Source organism: Cynoglossus semilaevis, chromosome W, assembly GCF_000523025.1.
Source record: "Cynoglossus semilaevis isolate Cse_v1.0 chromosome W, Cse_v1.0, whole genome shotgun sequence".
NCBI lineage: Eukaryota > Metazoa > Chordata > Actinopteri > Pleuronectiformes > Cynoglossidae > Cynoglossus > Cynoglossus semilaevis.
Window position 1 is genome coordinate 10,680,579 of NC_024327.1, and position 23,006 is coordinate 10,703,584.

The window sequence follows — 23,006 nt, forward strand, 5'->3', positions numbered from 1 at the left end:
TCATCCACAGTCAGCCGGACTAGTGGAAAGAACTAATGGAACTGTAAAAAATAAGCTAATAAAGGCAATGTGTGAAACAAAAAGGACATGGACAGAGTGTGTAGATTTAGTACAACTAAATATGCACATATTACCAGCAGAAGGTACTAATTTGACACCATTTGAAATGTTGTATGGAAGAAACTTCCGCATTCCATTGACCTAACGGAAAGAGATGGCCCAGTTTCAGACTGGACATTAGGTGACTATATGCAGCAAATGTTAACACAGAAAGAAGTGCAAAGAACAAATTATTGTCCGACAATTTCTCTTCCACAGGAGACGAGACCAGTGAAGCCTGGTGACTGGGTGTTTGTGAAAGCCATAAAGAGAAAGTGCTGGTCGAGCCCCAGGTGGGAGGGTCCATACCAAATGATACTAACAACGCCGACTGCAGTGAAGATTGCAGAACGGAACGTCTGGATCCACCTGAGCCACTGCAAAGTACGAGACTTGGACGATCTGTCCTCCTGTCCTGGTGTGGAAGTCTGACTACAAAGGGGAGTAAGTAGGATAGACTTTAGTGATGGGAGGACCGACTCTTTTTTACTGATTCGGACCTTTGACTCTCGAACAGTAAAATGAACGAGTCGTGAACGAATAATTTCATTCATTCTTAGCCACAAGAGGAGCCATAAATCCAGTCTCCCTGTGATGGTATACATCGTGATTACGCAGTGTGTACGCTATGTCGTCATTGTTGATGTTGTTGTCATGTTGTTCGGCCCTCTTTAAATTAGCATTCCCGGCTCCCTCCCATCAACGGTTTTGTCCCATGGAGTCCTCCCATGCTGTGTTCCTCTTGGTATTGTGTGCTGTATTTATCTCAATTGCATCCATAGACATTAGGTCACCTGTAGTGATGGGAAGACTGACTCTTTTTATTGATTCGAATCTTTGACTCTCGAACAATAAAATGAATGAGTCGTGAACGAATCCTGAACTAATCATTTCATTCGTTTTACAGCAGGTGGCGCTTTAGCCCTATTGTGGGCGTTAAGCGTAAAGAAGGCTGCGGTTCTCAGACACTAAATACTGAAGGCAACATGGTTTGCTTCCGATGACAAAGTCTACAAAATACACAAAATGCCATAAGCAATTAAACCATGTGAAAACATAAGAAACAAAAACACACCACAGTGTGAAGATGAATGAGAGCAAAAGAGACCCGAGCTCTCTGTCATCGTTCGTTCATAGCAAAAGATTAGTTCACGTGTGATTGTTTTAAATGACATTGCTGAAACAAGAATTATCTGCCGAGCCTTTCAAGTTCGTTTGATCCCAAATATGAATTGAATTAGTACTCTGTACTGTGTATCTTTACATAAATATTGGGAAATTAACTATTTTACCATTTTCGGCTTGTGTCACAAATGCATACTTGTTTCCATTCTTTTTTTTTAGATGAAATAAGACGAGTTGACAATTTTACTTATTGTCAAATAAAAACAAAATGTTATCAACGAACCCACATATTTCAGGCTCAAACATATTTAGGTGTGATGTCATAATGCCATCAATAAAACTCATATCAAACACAAAGATCTGTTGGGTTATTAAACACGACTCCTACTCGCTTATCCCACCATTTTAGGGGAGCGGCATGATTCCAGTGTTGAAAATCTGTTTGAAGTGACATTGTGATGACAAACCTGTGATGTGTTAATTTTGATAAACAGGAGGGAAATGTAAATATAATTTCTATTTAGTTATCAAAGTGTGTTAAAACATAATCTGCTTATAAGAAACATGAAGACTCTCTGCTCTGAACAGGAAATGTTCTGTACGTACTCAAGAAATGTTTTACAATGTATTCTTCAAAGGATGCAGTCTGCTCCTCATCATCTATGTGAATCGTGTGAACTTTGCCCAAAAAGAATGTACACAACTGCTCAGCACCTATGTCTGTTCCTCATCATCTATGTGAAGCGTGCGATCTTTGCCCAAAAGAATGCACGCAATGAAAAATAACTGCTCAGCACTTATGTAACTTACTCAATAAAAGGAGCTGCAGTCCTCATACACTTTGGGACTTAGGTGAGCCAACTCTGCGAAGCTGTTGACCTCTCTGCTCCCCATCGCAGCGAGTAAAACTCACAACGTTGTCAGGTGTGGTTCTTTCCAGGTCATTCTATCTGTGGCAGTTAGATGACAATAGTGGTTGCTGAATAACGTATTTTTCGGAACCAACAGAGAAGTGACAACAGGGTCCATTCAGTGAGAAATTGGCTTCAATTAGTGCAATTATGCTGATTTTCACTTGTGTCCCATGCCCAACAGAGTTTTTGCGGCGCACAAAGACGACCCCCAGGAAACTGCTGCAAAACAAAAACCCATCAATCAACAAAGGCCTTCAATGAAAGCCTCCATCACAGAGAATACCGGGCACATTCCATGATGACAAGCATTTAGTCAGCTGTGACCTGTGTTGCGATGGGGGGCATAACATGTAGAGCTCCACTGAGGAAGGGGAAACATGCCGTAAAGCCGGTATGAAGGGCAGACGGGCTAATTGGCAGTGGTGTGTACATAACGCATTCATACAGTGAGGTTATCGCCATGCTGTTTATAGAATAACAGTGGTAAACACATCTGCATTCAGCACATACCCAGGGATTGAGCAGAGAAGGGGCACATGCTCATTCAAATTTAGAATGTGGGACATAAAAAATAAATAAATAAAAAAAATACAGTACACGTTTAACCACAAATCACCACAGAATCAAATGACTGCTCATTTGTTTTTATGGAAGTCAAGATGAAGTCACTGCTTGTTTTTGAATGCATCCTTTTTTTTGAACACCTGTGGCTCCTTCTTATTGGACGATGACTTAAGGGAAGACCATAGTTTACCTAACTTTACATTGGTATGTCTGTGTCAATATTGCCCAGGAGACTGACAAGGCCTGTATTCAACACATTTCACAATGTAGGGATGGGGGAGCTACATCAAGACCTAAGTGCATTCGCTTGTTAACTGTTAGATGGGCAGACTGGGGGGGAAATGTCACTGTGTGTGACATCTCTGTGTAGCAACTTAAAAATGTGGGTGTATAAATACAGGAGACGCTCTGCACAGTTGTTTGTCAGTTAAAAACACACCTCTGTCCACCTGTCACTAAATAAAATAAGTGATACACATAAAATATATTTACTGCACAAAATACATTTGCCCAAAAGAATTGCAAATGTCCCTTTGGTGTGTTTTGTTTTTCCTTTCCAAAATGATTCCATGTAGAATAATGCTCACGTGGTATTGTGTTTATATAATGTTCGGTCAGAAGCAAAACAAAAAGAAAAAACCCATCTGTGGCACCATCTGTGTTTATGAATCCAGGTTAAATAAGGTCCAATGTGCCACAGATTCCTCAGCATACATATGTTTTTAATTATTTTCAAGGAATTACTTAATATGTGGCGCTTTGGCCCAGAGGCAATGTCTCTGTTATTGGCCTGGAACCCCAGGGTTCACCTCCTGGGCAAGTTCAAATCCCGGTTAGGGCGGTTGGTACCTTCCAGTGGACTCGCCACCCACAGGAAGGTTTAGGGGGGTTGGTACGGTGCAATGTGATTTGGGTGGCGACTGCTGCCCCCTGACCCGGTAACGGATAAGCGGATGAAAACGGATGGATGGATGGATGGAATTACTTAATATCATATAGTCCATGTAGTTATGTGAAAGTGAACTTAGAAAATTTGAACTAACTTCCCAAAATAACATCCTGACAGGCTAATTAACGATGGCATTTGATACAGTAGCAGAAATTAGTTAAATTTACTTTTCTTAATTTTTTAAATTACCTCTATAATTTCACTATAAGAATTTGGAAATGTTCTATTGAAATATCTAAGTTCCCATGATAAACTTACACCACAGACTTTGCAACCATGGTTTTTTACCCATGATGTATCGCGTCGTCGCCCATGTTGTGTGCCAAAAGATGCGAATAGGTCGATAATGACAACAAAAGAAAAGAATATTAAATCGCCGGAGGGAGATCAGACGAAATTGTTGTAAAGAGATTCACTAGACACAGTTACAAAGGCAAGATACTTGGACAAGAAATAATCGATGGAAAAAACCCATACAAGGTCAACAAAGCTATAAGTGGAAGTGGGCGGACATTGAAAGTTGGCCAGACAATGTATATCATGCGGTAGATAATACAGTGCTAATGTAAAAGTCACAGTGGGATGTACGGATGTATGTCTTTTGTGAACATCATTAGAATAACAATTTACATGGAGGATTTATGTTTGCATTGTGTACATTTGTCATGTATGCAAATTACATTTTGATATATTTGAATTTTATTGATATTGAACATATGAATTAAATAAAAGTATAATGTAATTACCCGAAATAAAGTGTTCAGAACAGACTTTGTAATGCCTTTTGCTTGGATCTGGGTTGAAATTAGCACGGTTAATACGCGAAAGCCATAGCATCCTTCTTTCTGTCGAAATATCCTGCGTCCCTCGGTGACAGATCACTTTATGTCAAAAAAACTTTATCTTGCAATCTCCATTCCCAGATCGGTTGGTACAATCCCACACAACACAGGTATTTACCATTATCGGTGTTCTTTTGTGTATTTAATATCTATCTATACGCTCTTTTGCCACACAAGATGGCGTACTACGGAACTATGGGGAGTAGCGTGACGTCATCGGAAAACTATCTATTGGCCTTAGGTAAGAATAACATTTGAAATAACTCTCTCTCCTTTTCCTCCTCTCTATACGACAAGCAGTGGATCATAAAAGAGTGACTTTAGGACCCAGCGGAGTTCGGCAGGGAAACCCCGCGGCGTTGGATGTTTGTACTCCGGAGTGTCACAGCTAGTTATTTGTCGGGAGGCGCTGTAGCCATTCCATCACAACCCGATGCGCTGAACTACCAACATCCGAGCGGCTCATGGAGAAGAGAAATCAGCTTTAAGAAGCTCGGCGCGCACGCATTACGCATACACGAACCCGCGCACCAAGACGCACGGCGCAGAGACACCTCCTCCCCCTCCACTGTGGAAAAGAGAGCAAGACACAGAAAGAGAGAGAGAAACGCAAACTTCCAGCTCTTCCATGTGGAAATCCAAAGGTTGGAGGATAAAGTGTGATTTTTCCCTCTTTGGGGCTCACTTGCTCCCCCTCTCTCCCGCTCTCTTTCTCCCTCTCATTGTTTTTTCCAAAGAGGTGTGTGTCTATGAGAGTCTTGCTTGGTGAGCAGAGAACTTTAGTTGTTTGCGTGGTCGGCGGAGGAGGAGGACGCGGAGGACGGGGAGGGCGCGGAGGACGCGAAGGACGCGAAGAGTCAGGAGAAAAGTAGGAGGAAGATGGTCCGTAACGCCGCTTGGAGAAGAAGCTTACTGTGCATCCTGGTGCTCAGCCTCGGCTTTGCGTCCCCGCCGTGCAAAGCTCGGATTTACACCAACCACTGGGCAGTGAGGATAGTCGGGGGAACTGAGGTGGCCGAGAGGATAGCGGAAAAATATGGCTATAGAAACATGGGACAGGTAGGTCTTTAAATGCTCCATCCAATGATGACTTATTTCTGTGTCGTTGAAAATTGTTTTGTCAACTTTTACAACTAGAGTTAACGGTTTTACGTAACTCTAAAGCAGACAAACGGACTCACGGGTCTGGAGTCCAAACCTGAGTCATCAACATTGTCTGTCATAATTTAATTCAAACCCCCTCTGGATGTCACGCCACAGGGAAACAAAGAGAGAAGGCCACGAGCGGGATGGCACAACAGGTGCCTCATCGTTGCGTTTTCGCGGATCAGTTCTAATTTGGCGGACAGGAGCCACAGGGAGCTCCCTGTCATTAGCACGAGCCACCACTGGCTCATGTGTTTAGTGCTTTTTGACAAACAACTGAGACAGCCGCGGTCGTTTGGTTTATGGTCCTGGACAGGAGACCAAAAGGTCCACGTTCAAACAAATAACTCATGTTTTTCCTTCTCTGCGCTGTATAATCTTGTATTTGTGCCATACAAGTTATAACCCACTGAAAAATCCTTCCATGTCAGGGCCTGTTTTTCTTGGCAGTGTCATTCCTTAAAATTTAAACATGGTGTTTTGTTAAATTTAGAATCCAGTTTCCTTGTTTTTCTAGTGTTCAAATATGGTTGTGGAGAGAATCTTAAGAAAAAAAGCATTGGGTATACGGTGGTATTATATCTGACACTTTTGGAGACGGCAACAAACCACCACAGATGTAAAAGATATTGGTGTACGCAGAGGAGTAATACTGTTTTGAAATGTGTCTCCCCTGCGCATATTTTCTGGTGTTTTGACAGCGTTTAAAGACCTGTGTTCTTTGTTTTTCCCAGAAGTATGTCACACAAACGTGTGGACCCCACACATGCTTCAGTGTGGCCACCAAAATACTCAGGCAGTTCAAGTCTGCACTTGCCAGTCCTCAACATGTAGACTGTGTAGAACAGAGGGGGTGCATTCTGACAGGTTGTTGTGGGGTAGCCTAGTCAACAGTGATTGAACCCCCCCCTGCTACTCTTACCCCACCTTATCCAGCCTGCCCACCCAATACAGCGTACTCAGGTCCTTAATAGCCTTGTTTCTTTGACAACAACTAATGTGTGGAGTCCCTCTTCTTCCATAGGAATTCCCTTGTGGAGTGTAGTGTCACCCCCATCACCCGCCCTAATCTCCATATCAATATGGAGTGTTTATTGGACTTTGACACCTCATATCCAAAGGTTTTTACTTCACTTCCTGGTTCTAAGGTCAGATGAAAGCTGCTCCTGTGGGAGCAATAACAGCAGATTAGGGTTTCCCTAATGTGAACCTTGGCAATACGCTCTTCAAACCCTGCAGTATGCGCGTGTATATTTATTTATATATATATAATTAAATCAAACTTAACAGTGATCTTGAGTTAACAGACAAAAACACAACGAGTGCTTTATCCTGGCTTAGGTCCCAGGTTGTGTTATCATAAAATGTTCATAAGTTACTGGACTGAGCTGAAATGTGTTGTTGTGTTCAAATATTTTCCTATGTAACAAACCCTTCTGTGGCTATTGTGATTGAAGTAGATAATTTGGAGCTACTACTGCTGAGTGACAAGATGTTTTCAATTGTAAAGGGAATTCAAGGGTTCTAAAGAGAGAAAATAGGGGGATGGGTATGGAGAACATGTGACAGAGGGACAATATAGTCTTCTTGACAGCAGCAGAAAGAGGAGAACAGACAAAGATAACCACACACTGAGAGATGCGAGGAGGAGGGAGTGAGAACAGGCACCAAAGATGGACAGATGGATGAAAAGAGTTGGCATGGAGTAAGAGAGCACCTCGTTGGGGAATTCTGGGTAATCCTCTTAACCATGCAGCCCCCTTCCCAGACTAAGATACTGACACAAAATGAGTCTAAATCAGCTGATGAGGCCCCAGACGTGCATAACTGTTGAAATGCTTGTTTTGAAGAGATGCAGGGGACTCAGACATTTTTAGGTTAAAACATTGATCTTTGGGCTGGTTGCTAATGTTGTCAGTGGTGTTACTGCATGAGGCAAGGATTTGCATAAAGTCTGATTCAACGTGTACAGGCAGAAGTGAGTTGCTCTTCAGCCCCATTATCAGTGTGTGTTGAAATAAATTCAAATCACCATGTCAGTTGAGGTGATTAAAATCAGAATTACTGAAAAATATTTTCAATGTCCAGCCCACAGTGGGAGCAAAAAAAGTAAAAGAACAGCAACAGTCAGAGGAAAGACTTCAAAAGTCTGTGTATTTGATAGTTGCTGTATGTAGTCCAAACCTCAAGGATACACACTAAAATAAGGCAGTGTTTAAGTTGCAGTTGAGTTTACAGTTAAGACAGGACGTAGTTATTTGCTGACTGTGAAATCCCAGAATGACTTCTTTTTATGTGATCTGGATGTGTGTAAATGGAAGTTTTGGAAAAAAGAGCTAGCAGGTGGCAGTAGATTTTTGCCTTACCATTAAAGTCGCCAAGTGCCACTTTTTTTGCTCTTTTTATCTTTATCTATAGTGCTGTAGGAACATACAAGACCCAAAAAATTCAAGAACTGTGGGTGCAGTCTTGGTCACACAAGGAATTGGGTTAGCCGCTGTTTCAGTTATGCTCCGGTTCAGATTCAAGGTCTGGTTTTAGTCCTTTTGTATATTATTTTGTGATTTTTATATTTTATTATTGGAAATGGCCCTTATTGATTATATATATTTGTTCTGTTTACATGTACATCCTGAATGTGCTTCACGAGTCACGAACCACACACGTTCAGGCAAAACACGAACCTGTCGATTAGTATTTAGACCCAGTTTAACCCACCCTATTTTACGTGGAAAAATTGTGTCACTTTCTTTAACACTTGATGGATTTCTATTGTGGGGTGGACATGTTGAGTTCGTGCAGTGAGATAGTTGTCATGATTCACAGAAGTGTAAGTTATTTGTGTGGGTTGGGTTGCATCAGAATGAAAGTTCAGAGAAATCTAGGGCAAAAAACCAACCTGGGAGACCAAACCATGTTGTGAGGTATTGAGTGCAAACTCAGGAGGATGTGTGAGCTGTGGCAGCAAGAAAATCCACACTGCATCTTGTTCCATTTGTGGTCGGAGAAAGATAGAAAAGTGCAGAAAACACCAGAGAAAATAAGTTTTACAATATAACCTTGTACAGTATATACATATGGAGTTAGGTCAACAGTAAAATCCTGACACGCAGACATCTCGTGTGTACTGTTATCTTTTTCATTTGCCTTTTACTGCAACAGTCTTAGTTAGTGACAGCCTGTACGTGTGCTGCTGAACAGCACAGCTGTAAGTTGATCTAATGAACTCGGTAGTCATGGACAAGTGACGCACCCCATGACCCTTGGCAGCCATGACAGTTTGATCAACTTAGGGATTGTATGGCCTTTATCAGTTATTAAAACCTATTGCAGCCTGTGCTCTTTGACATGTGACTGGTATTCTGTCCATCTGTTTGCTTCCCTTTCATTTTTTAAACCAGTGAATGCAGTTTTAACTGCAACAAGCATGTAATTAGTTTTGTGGTTAATTTTAATTTACTAATCTAATTATCAGGCCTGTACTACTTCACCCTTTACTTCCGGGTCCTTGTCATTTCTGTTTCCTTTTGCCTATTTTTAGCCCTGAAATCAAACTGTTCATATTACTGTGGATAAAAAAAATCATTAAAATTCTAATTATTAGAAGTACCTCATACAATTTTTATGACACCAACATCTTTCTACTGGTCTGGTACCCCAGCATCTGAAAGATATAGAGACAACACAAAAGTCGTGTGGACCTTAGACAGTATAAACCTTTCCTTTTAAACACCAGACATGTGGCTATCAATCTTTAGTTATATTTCAGTTTCTGTTCAGATGTAAGGCTGATTGATGGATGATTAAGGTCAATCTTAAATCACAAAATTCAAGTTAGTATCAATCTAATACTTGAAAATGTCTACAGGCATAGCCCGACGAAAGATGTTTGACACATCCCTCATCCCTTGGTCTGACTTTTTATGTGCTCACAACAAAGTCGTAGTGGAAGTTAATTTCTACTGATGATATAACATGAAAACACATAAAGCCTTTGCCATTTTATAGCATCCTTTGGGTCGACCTACAGAGAGTACAATTGCTGACATGTTTGTGTGTGTGCGTTTTTGCAGATTGGGGATCTTAAAGACCTCTATCACTTATACCACAGTCGAACCATCAAGCGGTCAACTCTCTACAGTCGTGGTCACCATAATTTCATCTCCATGGAGCCAAAGGTACGATTCTATACAATAGATCTGTCACTAAATTACAGTACATCACTCAGAGTATCTCATGTATTTAGGTAGGTATTCAGAATAGAATACTGCTGTGTAAATGAAGCTGGTGATAGGTTTGCAATTAGACAGATGCAATTAAATAAAAAAAATGTCAATTGTTATTTCTTAAATCTCAAAAAACATCTTCTGTTTTGGCCTCATCCAGAACCTCTTAACTGTCAGTTTACTATCATAGAGGAGCAAAGATGCAAGATAATATTCAATTACTGAGCCAAAATCACAGACCCTATTAAAAATGTAATTGTTGACTGTTGAAATTGTTGAAAAATTCCTAATAACTAAAATGATTATTCTTATTCTTATTGACTAAAGGATGCTGGTCAGATAAGATATTTCCAGAATGTTTACCAGGACAGGAACTATTACATTCCTTTAAAACTTCACTTTTCCTCTCTGTTCTTCTCATCTCAAGCTGTTCTGATCACAGTCCTGATAGATGAAGCAGATGATAGATGAGGATCCTCTGCTACATTTCTATTTCACAAAGCCAGCTTCATTAGATGTGATGGATGGGGTTTCATGTGGGTAGATGGGACATGATACATAAAAAATCTCTTTTAGTATTAAAAAAGAGAGAAAAAGTCAAACACTGTGACAGCAGCTTTATATGCAACGTTCAGTGCACCTTTCACATGCTTAAAGAAACAGAAATAGGTTATAGGTCTATAACCTATAGACCTATATATATATAGGTCTATAGGTTTAGTTAAATGGATGTGTCCTTATCAGTATAGCTGTAAATTCTGAATTAAAGTACGATTTTCTGTGAGGTTTTACAAAGAAAAAGATGTATGTATTTATGTGATTACATAAAAACAGAAGAAAGAAAGCTGAAACCTCTGTCTCTGACACCTTCAGTCATTTTGTCTTGTTCAGTTTTATTCCCTATGTTGCAAAATATTTGCTCCACTCAACATATTTTCTCCATCTACTGTCATCATGTGTCATCCCTTCCTCTCCCTCTGCTTGGACTCCCTTTCCTTGCCTCTTCCTTTCCTCTGTGGTTTTCAGCATATTCATTGCCCTCCCTCTGTTGTCGGTTCCCTTGCTCTCTTAGTCCTGATACCGTGCCATGCTGTTGGAAGCTTTGTGTCCTGATGCCAGCTGGCTGTGAGACAGTGAATCTTACTGAGTTGATCAGAAAAGAGAGGTTAAATAAGAGAATAAAGAAACGGGGGTTAGTACAACACACTCGCAAAGGTGCACCGTGCAATCTCCATAACTTGATGGCAATGGCATGTCAAGGGTTGCTGTGGTGACAGAGCATAGCAAAGATTACTACTTTATGGCTTTCACTAAACGGACCTCTGCTCTGGTGAATGCGTTTAAAGGCCTTTGGACTTGAGAAAGTGTGTTGTTTGTCTCTGAGACCTTTGAAAGACTGAATAAAGATGGACTAAAAAAATAAGACTTGTGGTTTTGGAAGAGAATAGAATAGTTCATACGTCATGAGCGATCTAACAGACTTCATAATTAATATACAGTGGAATGATCGGTTTTCAAACGTAATTTGTTCCCAGGCCGTTTGTGAACCGAAAAGTTTTGAAAACTGAAGCAATGTTCCCCGTAGGAATAAATGTAAAATGGATTAATCCATTTCTGGACCCCTCATGGTTGCCTATTCAGACTTTTTCAACAGTATTTTGTTTACAGGTTCATACACTAAACCAGTGAAAATAATTAGATCTAACCAAAAAAGACAAAGACAACTGAATAAAGAATAAAGCAATAAATAGGAAAGGCAATTTGATTCATCCTTACTTGTGCTGAGGAGTCGTGATTGCGCAATGTTGGCTGTGCTGTCTCGCAAATTATTGTCTCCAAAATATTTTCTTTCGGCCAACTGCTTTTCGTTGATCCAAATCAGTAGCAACTTTTCCACTTCTTCTAATGTCTGAGATCTTTGCTTGGTGATCACAGTTACTCCTTTGGCAACCTTAGTTTTTTTAATTCTTTTTTTTTTTTTTTTTTTTTTAAAGATGGTACAAATCAAAGACTTTGCTCAGCCATACTGAAAAGCCAGATCTGAAACACGCCATACTTATGCTTTTGTTTAATCTTTGTTCACTTCTCTTCCTGTTCTCACTACTTTTCTTTTTGCCTTTCCACTTTCACTAGCTTTTTTAAGTACCATGGTGGAGCAGTTTTTAGCGTGTATACTCCAAGCGCAGGCTGAAGCAAGACTGACGCTCAGTCACTTAGTGGTCACTCGCTGCCTGCGTGGTGTTTTTAGCTTGTTTGGCAACCAAGTTATGGTACGACAACCAGGGCAATTTGTAGTTGAAAATTTTGTTCGACAACCGATTAGTTTGAAAAGGGAGCCGTTCGAAAACCGAGGTTCCACTGTATTAGACATTGTTACCAGTACATAAACCAAAAAGATTTAGCATTTTACCACACTAGGAATTAACACACATCTCTAGGATGCGCTGCGATGTTTCATCAGTGATGTTCCTGGAGTCATCGGGGCTTTCAGAGCTTTCAACATCATACCCCCTCACATGCAGGTGACCCAACCGGGGTTGATCAAGTCCCGGTTTGCATCCCAGCCGCTGTAGTCCACGGGCTTACCCTCTTGATCCCAAGCCATCAAGTGGCTTTTTCTGCGGCTTCAGTGATGAAACAGATGGCTCCCCTCTTGACAGCTCCAGTTACTGCAAGCCCTGCCAGAGCTTTACAGATAGAATGGCCTGCAGCCCACCTCAATTAGTTTGCAGTGAGCCCGCCAGCCCTGGCTTGTGCACTTCTCCACCAGGTCCTGGTACTTTGCCATCTTCCTCTCATGCGCCTCCTCCATATGCTCCTTCCACAGTACGCTCAACTCCCACATACTTACCTGCTTGGTGACGTCTGAGTATATTATGAGGTATGGGCACAGTCTGGTCCGGGTGATGTGTTCGGGGACCTTTAACTGTTGTCCAGTTTTTAGCTGCCAATCTGGGGCTGAGGACAGCCACACTGTGGTCATTTGTGGGGAGGAATGGGGCTTCTCTCTAGCCTTAAGGAAGGGGATGGAAGTCTTCCTGGGTCAGTGTTTACTGGAGAGGATGGCTGAGGTGACTGCTTCGGTAACTGCTTCGGTAACTGCCTTGAGCACCTGGTCATGGTGCTAGCGGTAGTGACCATCGGCCAAGGCCTTGGGGCAGCTGCTGAGTAGGTGTTGCAGGGATCCTCTTCCTGCACACGGGGTAGGCCGGTGTCTCGCTCTTGCCCCAGGTGTGTAGGTTTGCTGGGCTTGGCAGGGCGTCATACACAGCCTGGACCAGGAAACTGATGCGGTAGCTATCAGCACGCCACAAATCTGGCCACGTGATTTTTCGCTGCTGCGTCTTTTCCCACCTTGTCCAGGCTTCCTGCTCTCACCTCCTCAACACCTACGCACACTTTCTCCTGGTGGAGATGTTGACGGTCCTTTATTTTGCTGTTCCATCCTGACTGCTTGGAAAGGAGCCCAGGCCTGATTGCCCTTTTGCCACCGTCCCAACAAGGGCCTTCTGTCTTAGCCGTGCCTCTGCCACCTGTAGCATGGATCTGGATGCCAGCTGCTGCCATCTTGTTTTCCCTTGACTCTCTGTACTGCATGGCCTCCCTTGTCCGTGTTACCACGAACTCTTCACATAGGCCACTAAAGGGGAGTTGGAGGGTGTTGGTGGACCTGTACAGGGCAGCTCTGCTCAGGCTCCTCGTCAAGCCTAACCACCTTCGCAGATAACTGCTGATCTTCTTCTCCAAAGCTTCCACAGTTGACATTGGGACATCGTACAGCAGCAGTGGCCATATAACCCTGGGAAGAATGGCATGCTGGTAGATCCATGCCTTGAAGCGACCGGGCAGTCCAGATTTGTCAACCTTGGTGAGCCAAACACCTAGATCCCCACAGGTCCTCTGGATGGCAGCTGTGTCCTTCAAGCTGCAGTCAAAGAGTTTCCCCAAACTCTTGACTGGCTTTTCAGACAGTGTTGGAATTATGGTCTCCAAGATCTTGAACTGGAACTTGTTCACAACTTTTCCTTTCTTCAAGACCAAGGACCTAGACATACCTGGTTTGAACCTCATCCTAGCCCGTGAGCTGTGCCTCTCCAGCCCTTGTAAGATCCATCTGCTACCAGGGACCGAGGATGTTGTCACGCTCAGGTCGCCGCCAGACAACTCTCAGGATCTTCCACAGTTGCTGGCAGAGTCCCGGACAGTGTTTGTGAACGCTGCATGGAACTCCGCTTGGTCCAGGGGCAGAGGCTGATCTTCCTGGACCTCTCTCCAACTTGGTTCCTTGACGTCAAACTCCGTTGGTGGTGGAGCTGGGCATATAAGGGAATTGTTGTGGCCGAGTTCCTGGTCTCGTTCAGGGTCGCTCAAGGTGTTGTGAAGGAAGGTGAGCATTCGAGGTGGCCACTCCGTTTGTCGCCAAGCAGCTTCCTGATAAAAGTGAACGGGTTGACAATGAAGGATCCTCGCTTCTTGGCCCTCTCCTTCACTCGTCTGTGATGCCACTCCGCTCGGTGAATCGTCAGGAGTTTCTTCCTCAGGATCACTTGCAATTCCACTAGGCTGGCTATAGTTTAGTGCACTAGACAAATGTGGACTAAACTATAACCATATGTATCTTTTGCAAATCAGAATATAATTTTCACATTCACAATTATATACAGTGCTGTGAAAAAAACATTTGCCCCCTTCGTGATTTCTGTGTTCTTTGCATATTTATTACACACAAAGGTTTCAGATCATCAAACCAATTGTAATATCACACAGACAACCCAAAGAAATGCAAAATGCAGTTTCTAAATGATGATTTCATTTATTAAGGCACCAAAACATATCCAAACCTATCTGGCCCTATGTGAAAAAGTAATTGCCCCCTGAACCTAATAACGGGTTGTGCAGTCAAAGCAAGTAGTCCTGGTCCTGAGGCAGCAAAGCAGACCCAGACCATCACACTGCCACCACCATGCTTTACTGTTGGCATAATGTTCTTTTTATCATATGCTGTGCCATTTGTACGCCAGATGTAACGGGCTGCACACCTTCCAAAAAGTTAAATTTTTGACTCGTCAGTCCACAGAATGTTTTTCCAAAAGTCTTGAGGTTCATCAAGATGTTTTTGGCAAATGTCAGACGAGCCTTTGTGTTCTTTTTTTGACAGCAATGGGTTTCGCCTGGAAACTCTCCTGTGGATGCCAGTTTTGGCCAGTGTCTTTCTTATGGTAGAGTCGTGAACACTGACCTTAACTGAGTACAGCGAGGCCTGCAGTTCTTTGGATGTTGTTCTAGGTTCTTTTGTGACCTCCTGGATGAGTCGTCGTCTCACTCTTGGAGTAATTTTAGTTGGTCGACCACTCCTGGGAAGGTTTGCCACTGTCTAATGGCTCTGACAGTGGTTTGCTGGAGCCCCAGAGCCTTGGAAAATTGGTAAAGGTGCACTAGTGCACATAAAAAAAAATGACTTGCACCAGCAAAATTACTGAATTAACTGGGGTTCTTCATTATAGTCGGGTAAACATTTTTTTAACTAAATATTTTATACCTTTTGTTGTGGTAAACTTGCTATGATTTTGTGGGGCCAAATAAATGTCAAAAAATGTTTAAACAGCAGCTGTGGGCCACACATGACAGTGTATCGCTATCGCTTTACTACAATTCCCAATGTGGAATGCCCCACCGGATCATGTGCACGCTGTAATTGACGGGGTTACCGTTTAATACTGTAGGTGCAATAGGTCGAGTGCTGCTTAGGAGCACTCGGTGTTATCAACCAGTCTCAAATTAATAGCACCACCAGTCTCGTTAAAGTTATCTTTAATTATTATCTTAACTTACTAATATAGCAACAATGTGTTACTTGGAGTATTACACATATACTATAATCAATAGTCTTAATAACAACTAAATATCTGAAGGATTTTTAGAGATCTTGGCAAATTGGGTGGCTTCAATGAATAAACGACAATGCAGACAAAATACAGTTAACAGTAATCAAATTTATTAATACAACACCGTTAAGGTAATAATGGTGATAACTCAAACACTGATCACGGCAATAAAACAAGGTACAATAGTGTGTATAGGTGTGTGTGTGTGTGTGTGTGTGTACGTGCATGTAGAAGAAGGAAGAAGAGAGAAAATGGAAGGAGGGAGAGACGTTATGTTCTCGCTGGGGAGCGAGTGACTGAGCTCTCGAGGCGTGGTCACGTGCGCGGTCACGCAACGTGACTAGAAAAAGTAAGGGGGGGGGGGTGACCCGGGGGCGCGGAGTTACAAGGAGCGTGTACGCGCAGAGGTGTGAAAAGGGTTTGTGTAGACACAGCAATACACTCGGGTACAATAAACAGGGCGCGTGATATCAAAGTATGTGGGGGAAGGGAGTCGCACCGCGTGGTCTACTCAAGACAAAGGACTTTGTCAGAGTTACCTAACCACAATACTTTATCACGAACCAACTCAAACAAACTTAACCGGTTATGGATGCAATCAATAACCTCGTTAACCGTAAAGCACACACAAAATAGCAGAGAAAACAAACATGCAACAAGAGAGAATTTCGGCAGCAAATTAACATACAGCGTTCACTTTACACATTTACAAAAGGTACGTATGGACTCCTCGTACCTAGGCTTAATGCTTGACGATAGAACGTTACACAGTAATAAACTAATGTGCCCAAAATGCCGGGCCTTACTTGTAGGTGTCTGCTCGCGGTCCGGAGCAGAATACTTTCCGAACTTTGCGATCCTCGTAGAGGTGGTGACGTATAGGTTACGGTCCCGGCGGCGTAGTTGGTTTCCTGAGTCCACAGTCCATGTCCATACAATACTTAACTTGCTTAAGTGATTTCTTGATACAACAAATGTGGTGTGGGTTGGGTGTGGCCTGTGAAATGAAACTCGGCTTTCCCAAAACTGTGGTTAGTCACAGTTACTTTGTGATTTAACAAGGGTAGGCAATTACTTTTTCACATAGAGCCTCACATTTTTCCCCCTTGGTAAATAAAATCATCGTTTAGTAACTGCATTTTGTATTTCCTTGGGTTGTCTCTGTGTGATGCTTAAATTGGTTTGATGATCTGGAACTTTTGTGTCTGATAAATAAGCATTAAGAAACTGCTGTAAAGACTGGAAAAAACAGGAGCCGTCTTAATGTTGGTTTGAAGCTTGTGTCTTGTGTATCTTTATCAACTAAAAAACAGTAATAAATAAAATATACGTTGGTTCCAATTGACGTCATATGTCTCCTTGTATCTGAAGAGGCTTGCACCTTGCACCGTTATGCTGACACACAGCTGTGACTCATCTGTATTGGGACTTCCAGGAACACTTCAATAGCCACAGACTTATTTACACGTAGCGATGCAGCCTTGTCATTAATGCAACATGAGTTCAGTATTCAGTCCGCTCTGTTTGAAATGTATTTCCAGCCATTTCAACTTTAGCATAAACAACAATTACAGTGCTCCAGTGGCAGTTTCTACTTTTATAATGTCCTTTTGATGTCTGTGCGGAGATTAGCAGCAACTGTGTGACTTTTCATCGGCATTCTGTCACTGGAGCAAGGCGTTTCCACTCACTTATTCACAGATGTGTGACATAAGCCAGGTGTGGTCAGCATCCTAACCCACGCTGCTTCTAGATTTTTCTGATAATTACGAGTAGCAGACTTTTAGAGAATATGTCATCAATCAGAAGTTTCACTTCTGTCAAGAGTTTGCGAACAACAGGTTGCAGGGTGGTTTTCATCCTTCATCTGCCTTTTGGACTCACTGTACAAATGCATGTATATTCTATAAAAGGACAGAGGTCGAATGTGTGACTCTATTTAATCTCATCGATTAACTTAGAAATAAGATTAAAGTGTGATAATCAGACTCCAAAATTATTTTTTGCCTCATTTTGTAACATATAAACTATAAGAATGCAATACTCCGAGCCAAACGAGGGCTTGGCAGCACTTCCACCATCAAATTATCTGCTCCATGTGATTCATGTCTCAGTATTGCACTTCAGAGAACTGAAGAAGTGGCTTTTTATAAAAGGTATTTGTGTGATCCGTCGCCTAGGACCTGTTTGCCTTTGGAGACCCTACCGACAACATAGCTCCTAGGTTCATTCGGATACTCGAACCCCTCCACCACGTTAAGGTTGCAGTTCAAGGAGGGGATGTCTGAAAATGTTTTTTAAACATATGTAAATATATGTTTTTTATAAATATTTTAAAGTTTGTAATCTCACACCAAGGCAATGTCCTTTTGCTTAGTAGACCAAAAATAATACAATTTTGTTTGCTATTTGTCAAATGCTGGCCTGTGACTAAAAGGCGGGATAACGTTGTCAAGTTTTGGTTACAGAATGGGATACGTTACTGCAAGTGGTTAAAAGTTTCTAGGCCATATTACTGTGTGTAGTGTTTTGTCAGATGATGACTTTTATGTTTTTTAACACACTAGTTGGACCCCTACAAAATGGTTGCAGACGAGAGAAGTTAAGTGTAACAACACTGCTTAATGTCAACACTGCTGATACATGCTAATGTACGCAAATTGTAATGATACACCAGTGATTTTTGTGCAGACGTACCCCTGCTCTTTGCTGCTTCTCCTACAGGTTTTTTTTTACAAGTGCTGATATACTGTAAGGTCCGTCACTGCCACCTACAGGGTCAGTTTATACCCCTGAAATGTTTCAACCACCCGCAATAGAACGATATAAATAGAAAATGCAAACAGAGGGCAGGTTCATTGCAGATTAACACACTAACATAAACATTAAGTGAACTGTTCCTTGATTTTGTTTTAGGATATCAATGAATACTTTACCCTTTTCTAATTCTAATAAAAAAGTTATGCGTCTGATCAGGTTGTTTTATTCTCTGTCCTGTGTTTCAGGTGGAGTGGATACAGCAGCAGGTAGTTAAAAGGAGGATCAAGAGGGATTATAAACCGTCCCCTCCCCTTTCTTTATCAAGCTCAGCCCTGATCAGTCAGGCCCAGAGCAACATATTCTACAATGATGCCAAATGGAGCAGCATGTGGTACATTGTGAGTCATTCTCTGTGTTACATTACAGTTACATTAAACCAAAGGAGGACTGTGGACTGAAAGTTTCCCCAGTACACATTGGCATTGTGGGGCAAAGTGAGGTTCATCTGAAGTTGTACAGTGGTTATGGTAACTCCTCTGCTCTGTCAATTGTTAACTAGATAAATTCTAATATTTTGACCAGCTGATATAAATATATTTCAAGCTGAAGGACAGACCTCCCTAAACTTTGTGGGCGGATGCACAAGGTAAACAAGTTTGTGAAGTAGTTTTGAAAAGCAGGTTTCTGATGGTTTTTAATCAAAGTAAACATATTATGATTCGCATTTGAGATGAAATAAAGTTTGGAATCCCAAACCTTTGTGTCCCTGTTTGTCACATTCCAAAGCATTTCAACTGGGCCATGGAAACAACTTATTGCCAAAGTATAATTAAAACATGACACATTTCTATGACTTTGTCAGGCTGAAATTCATGATATAGTTTATGATAAATTAACATGGATTTTTGTTTCCACAGCACTGTAATGATGATGTCCATAACTGCCAATCTGACATGAACATTATGGGAGCTTGGAAAAGAGGCTACACAGGAAAAGACGTAGTCGTCACCATCCTAGATGACGGCATCGAACGGAACCATCCGGACCTCTTGCAGAACTACGTGAGTGTGTATGTATGCGCTTATAGGGCGTGTGCGTGTGTGTGTGCGTGCGTGCGTGTGTGTTTCTATTCCCTGATTTTACGATTCTTCTATGGAGAACACGTGTCCACGTCTTTTTCCTCCAGCACTCATAACTAATAACTCTTCTGTGTTAAAAAAAAAAACTTCAAGTTAGTTTATTTATTTTTTTAATTTGGGACTAAATGGCTTTGCCCATTTTTTTTTCCTTCAGTTTATGGGATTAACACAGTTAAATTTAGTTAGTAGTAGTACTTAGCAGTTAGTGGTCTTTCCCAAACCCTCCAATATTGATTTTTTTCAAATGTTAAACAAACATTGTTGTAATATTTATTTTCTCCTCCCAGTTCAAAATGACCTGGCTAGCACATTAGTACTGTTTAAGTCACATAATAAGTCATTGTGACTTACAAATTTTGGTGACACGTCCTCAATGCCAATGTGTACGTATTTAGTGGATGTCACGTACCCAGGGTCGGCTAAACAAACCAGCTTCTCAACCTTAGGCCGTAGGTACCGGTCATCAATCAACTGTGCAGATAAAATGATTCCTTCCTTCTGAGGCCGCCCCTGTGCTGTTGTCATCAGCTCTTCTTAAAGCCTGGATTTGTTTATGCCGAAGGGAGAGCTGTGTCACAAATTGAGTTACCACTGATTGCTTTTGATTTACATACAGTTGTGTTCAAAATAATAGCAGTCCAACATGACCAACCAGAGCAATCAGTGTTTTTGGTATAAATCATATTATTATATGGCAAATAATTTACCAGTAGCTGTAGTACAGTCAGAGAAACCAACAGACCCAACATTCATGATATCAATGTTCCTGAGTCTGTGTAATTGAATAATTAAGTGAAAGGGGCGTGTTCAAAATAATAGCAGTGTGGAATTCAATCAGTGAGATCATTCATTATGTGAACAAACAGGTGTCATTCAGGTGGCCCTTATTTAAGGGTGAAGCCAGCACATGTTGTACATGCAATTCTCTCTAAAAACTTGAGAAAGATGGGTCGTGCCAGACATTGTTCAGAAGAAAAGCGTGCTTTAATTAAAATGTTGATTGGAGAGGGGAAAACATATAAAGAAGTGCAGAAAATGGTAGGCTGCTCAGCTAAAATGATCTCCAATGCTTTAAAATGGAAAGCCAAACCAGAGAGACGTGGAAGAAAGCGGAAGACTACCATTCGAATGGATCGAACAATAGCCAGAATGGCAAAGAATCAGCCAATGATGAGCTCCAGGGAGATCAGAGACGACCTGAAGTTACCTGTGAGTACCGTGACAATTAGAAGACGCTTGTGTGAGGCTAATCTATCGGCAAGAAGCCCCCGCAAAGTCCCACTGTTAAAAAAAAGACATGCTGAAGAGGATGCAATTTGCTAAAGACCATATCGACTGGCCTAAAGAGAAATAGAGAAACATTTTGTGGACTGATGAAAGTAAGATTGTTCTTTTTGGCTCCAAGGGACGCAGACAGTTTGTCAGACGACCCCCAAAAACTGAATTCAAGCCACAGTACACCGTAAAGACCGTGAAGCATGGTGGTGCAAGCATCATGATATGGGGCTGTTTCTCTTATTATGGTGTTGGGCCTATTTATCGCATACCAGGGATCATGGATCAATTTGCTTACATCAAAATACTTGAAGAGGTCATGCTGCCTTATGCAGAAGAGGAAATGCCCTTGAAATGGGTGTTTCAACAAGACAACGACCCCAAACACACCAGTAAGCGTGCAGCATCTTGGTTCCAGACCAACAAAATTAAGGTTATGGAGTGGCCAGCCCAATCCCCGGACCTTAATCCAATAGAAAACTTGTGGGGTGACATCAAAAATGCTGTTTCTGAGGCAAAACCAAGAAATGCAGAGGAATTGTGGACAGTTGTCAAATCATCCTGGGCTGGAATACCTGTTTACAGGTGCCAGAAGCTGGTTGACTCCATGCAGCACAGATGTCAAGCTGTTCTCAAAAACAGTGGTTATACAACTAAATATTAGTTTAGTGATTCACAGGAATGCTAAATCTTCACATGTTTTTCAATTTATTGAGTAAATATTTGAGTTTGTAATGAAAAATGCAGACACTGCTATTTTTTTGAACAGCCCAATATAATTTTTTCCTTCATTTTCTCTTAAGTAATTAAAATATTGGGACTTTTTTTCATGGTTTGATGTAAAATATAATGTGCAGTGTTCCCAACGAATGGAAATAAAAATATTATAAGGATTTTGAGCTTTACTCACGTTTTATAAAACACTGCAACTATTTTGAACACAACTGTAAGTGATGCTAATGTGAAATGTGTGATGGGTTAGAAAAACTTACTGGTGTTCCATACAGAGACTGACATAGAGCTGAACCTACTTTCCTAATGAATTGTTTATGTGATGTTTTTTATTTTACTACCTGATGATTATTACCATTGAACTGAATGTTTTCCCCAGGACCCCCAAGCCAGCTTTGACGTGAATGGCAACGACATGGATCCAATGCCTCGATATGATGCGACCAATGAGAACAAGTAAGAATCATAATTTAACTGAATGTTTTTTTTTTATTGTTATATGTCTTGGTTCACATATATCTTTGGGTGATGATAAACCAAAATCTGAAAAACAAAACATGTTTTTATTTCTTTAGTCCAGACTTTGATGTGGGTGTGATGAGCTGTATTTGTGTGTTGTTGTTTGTGGATTTGCTGTTTGGAAAAATTCCTGTGTGTGGCTGTGTTTGTGTAAGAGTAAAAAAAAGACACTGGCTCATCCAAGCACTTGTCCTGTGCCAGGTTGGCTCAGTCAGTAATTTTTCAGAATCAGAAATGTTTTTATTGCCAGGTAAGTTTTCACCTACAAGGAATTTGTTATGGCATACAGTGCAGCGAAAGAAATGTACATTTGGGGTATACAAATGTTGATAAAATAAATTAAATTATGCCTATGTGTTGGAAGAATTTAATTTATTGTCATTGCTTCATGCTGTACTGTCGCTTTAAGGAACGGTTTGCTTCTCATATTATAATCTAGTGTGCTCAAGACTGATGGAGAAATTACCAGACACAGCCACACCCACGTTCACACCCACCTTCTTACGCCATACCCATTCATATACTCACACACGATCACATGATATGTAATCTGATACTTTTGTAAACTAAATAAAAGAGCAGAGGAAGGGTGCAGCAACTCGGAGTTGATGAGGAAGCTGCCAGCAGAGCAAGCTGCACTCTCCCCTTGCAAGTAAAAGATCAAGACGTCTTTTGTGTTGTTACTTTGTCGTCACATATGTTAGAATAAACCTAACACTATGGGTGGACATTTACAGAATAGTAAATATGCAACATTTTTAAAGTGCAGGGGGGTGTGTCTGTGTAGGTGGGGGGGGGGGGGGGGGGCGGGGGGGACGTTGTTCTAGTCAG

At 41.5% G+C, this 23,006-nt stretch overlaps 2 protein-coding genes across 4 annotated transcripts in view; one reads left to right on the forward strand and one right to left on the reverse strand.

Moving 5' to 3' along the window:
- Positions 1-23,006, reverse strand: part of LOC103397188 (glutamine--fructose-6-phosphate aminotransferase [isomerizing] 1-like) — a 561,006-nt gene that overhangs the window by 66,398 nt on the left and 471,602 nt on the right. The gene's annotated exons all lie outside the window — the stretch shown is intronic.
- Positions 4,597-23,006, forward strand: part of LOC103397177 (proprotein convertase subtilisin/kexin type 5-like) — a 63,861-nt gene continuing 45,451 nt past the window's right edge. The window contains exons 1-5 of the mRNA XM_025052705.1: positions 4,597-5,552; positions 9,713-9,817; positions 18,756-18,908; positions 19,428-19,571; positions 22,036-22,112. Coding sequence (XP_024908473.1) covers positions 5,373-5,552; positions 9,713-9,817; positions 18,756-18,908; positions 19,428-19,571; positions 22,036-22,112 — 659 coding nt within the window. The 5' untranslated portion in view covers positions 4,597-5,372. The remainder of the gene's footprint in view (positions 5,553-9,712; positions 9,818-18,755; positions 18,909-19,427; positions 19,572-22,035; positions 22,113-23,006) is intronic.